Source organism: Belonocnema kinseyi, unplaced genomic scaffold, assembly GCF_010883055.1.
Source record: "Belonocnema kinseyi isolate 2016_QV_RU_SX_M_011 unplaced genomic scaffold, B_treatae_v1 SchBZDm_4130;HRSCAF=4494, whole genome shotgun sequence".
NCBI classification, from domain to species: Eukaryota; Metazoa; Arthropoda; class Insecta; order Hymenoptera; family Cynipidae; genus Belonocnema; species Belonocnema kinseyi.
In genome coordinates this window covers 1-1,086 of record NW_022876421.1, presented here as the reverse complement: position 1 = coordinate 1,086, position 1,086 = coordinate 1, and the positions used below count along the sequence as shown (strand labels likewise).

Genomic DNA, 1,086 nt, shown 5'->3' with positions numbered 1-1,086 from the left:
ATTTACATGTGGACAATCGCTCTGTATTTGTTCTTTACAGCAAGTATTACACAAAGGGAACATGAGTTTACCATGCATACGGACAGGCAGAACAGGTAAATATTTGTTGGTAGGCGGTAATACTCTGCATTTGACTAGTCCCTCGACATTAGATAAATCAAAGTTTACACCGGTTAAACTTTTGCAGTCATCACCGATGTAAACTTTGGGATGACCAATGGGAAATTTTCCATATTTTGAAACAAATGGATAAAGTGAACAAACATCAAGATATGATATTTTCACTTTACCCTTAGCCTCGTAATACGAAAATGTATTACCTGTTCGACCCCCATAAAATGCATCTCGAGGATTCAAGGCGTCAGTCATCAAAAGTGGGTGGTCTTTTAAGAAACTACGTAAATTATCATTTTGAATTTTTTCCTTATCAAAGGAACACTCCCACTTTTCGACCACCTCATATCCTAATGACCGAAGTCGATCAGTTTGAGCGTTTGTTCGTTCAAAACGATCATTTAGAGATTCAGAACTTTTATCGAAACCTAACTTTTTACCCCGATTCAATTTAAAACATTGCGGACACCCATGCCAGCAGCAACCATGGAATTGGTAAACTACTTTCGTACTTACTTCTTTATTTTCAAAATAGCCATCGACTAGACATCCCTCTGGCAATCTAAATTCTCGTGCCCTGCCTGAATGAGTAATTTCAATGTCCAAATTGCGTTCTAAGGCTAATAACCATTCGATGGCTTTTTTCGACTGTCTATTAGCCCTTCTATAACCACCGTTTGGTATGACACCTATTTGATCAGCTTTTAGATAATTTTTTCTGAAAACTTTTGAGCAAGCCGATGCAATTGTTATGCTCTCAATAAATGGATCGACATTGGCAACTTTAAGAAATAATGCTCTAAAAGCCAAACACGCTCTATGAAGAATGTCCACATCATTTATACAATATGATCTCAATTCTTCTTTGAGATTAAAATTGTATTCTGATGTGACACATTCTTCGTACCACTTGTAAAATGAGTCCCGAGCCTCACGAGACATTGTATCGGGTGAAAAATATTTGGCATCAGG

At 37.3% G+C, this 1,086-nt stretch overlaps 1 protein-coding gene across 1 annotated transcript; it reads right to left on the bottom strand.

The window, feature by feature from the left end:
• Positions 1–6: 6 nt before the first annotated feature.
• On the bottom strand, positions 7–1,056 carry LOC117182560 (the record flags this gene model as incomplete). The annotated part of the gene is made up of 1 exon (XM_033375650.1): positions 7–1,056. A coding segment is annotated over exon 1 (1,050 nt), but the record flags the coding sequence as incomplete, so codon positions are not given.
• Positions 1,057–1,086: the final 30 nt, after the last annotated feature.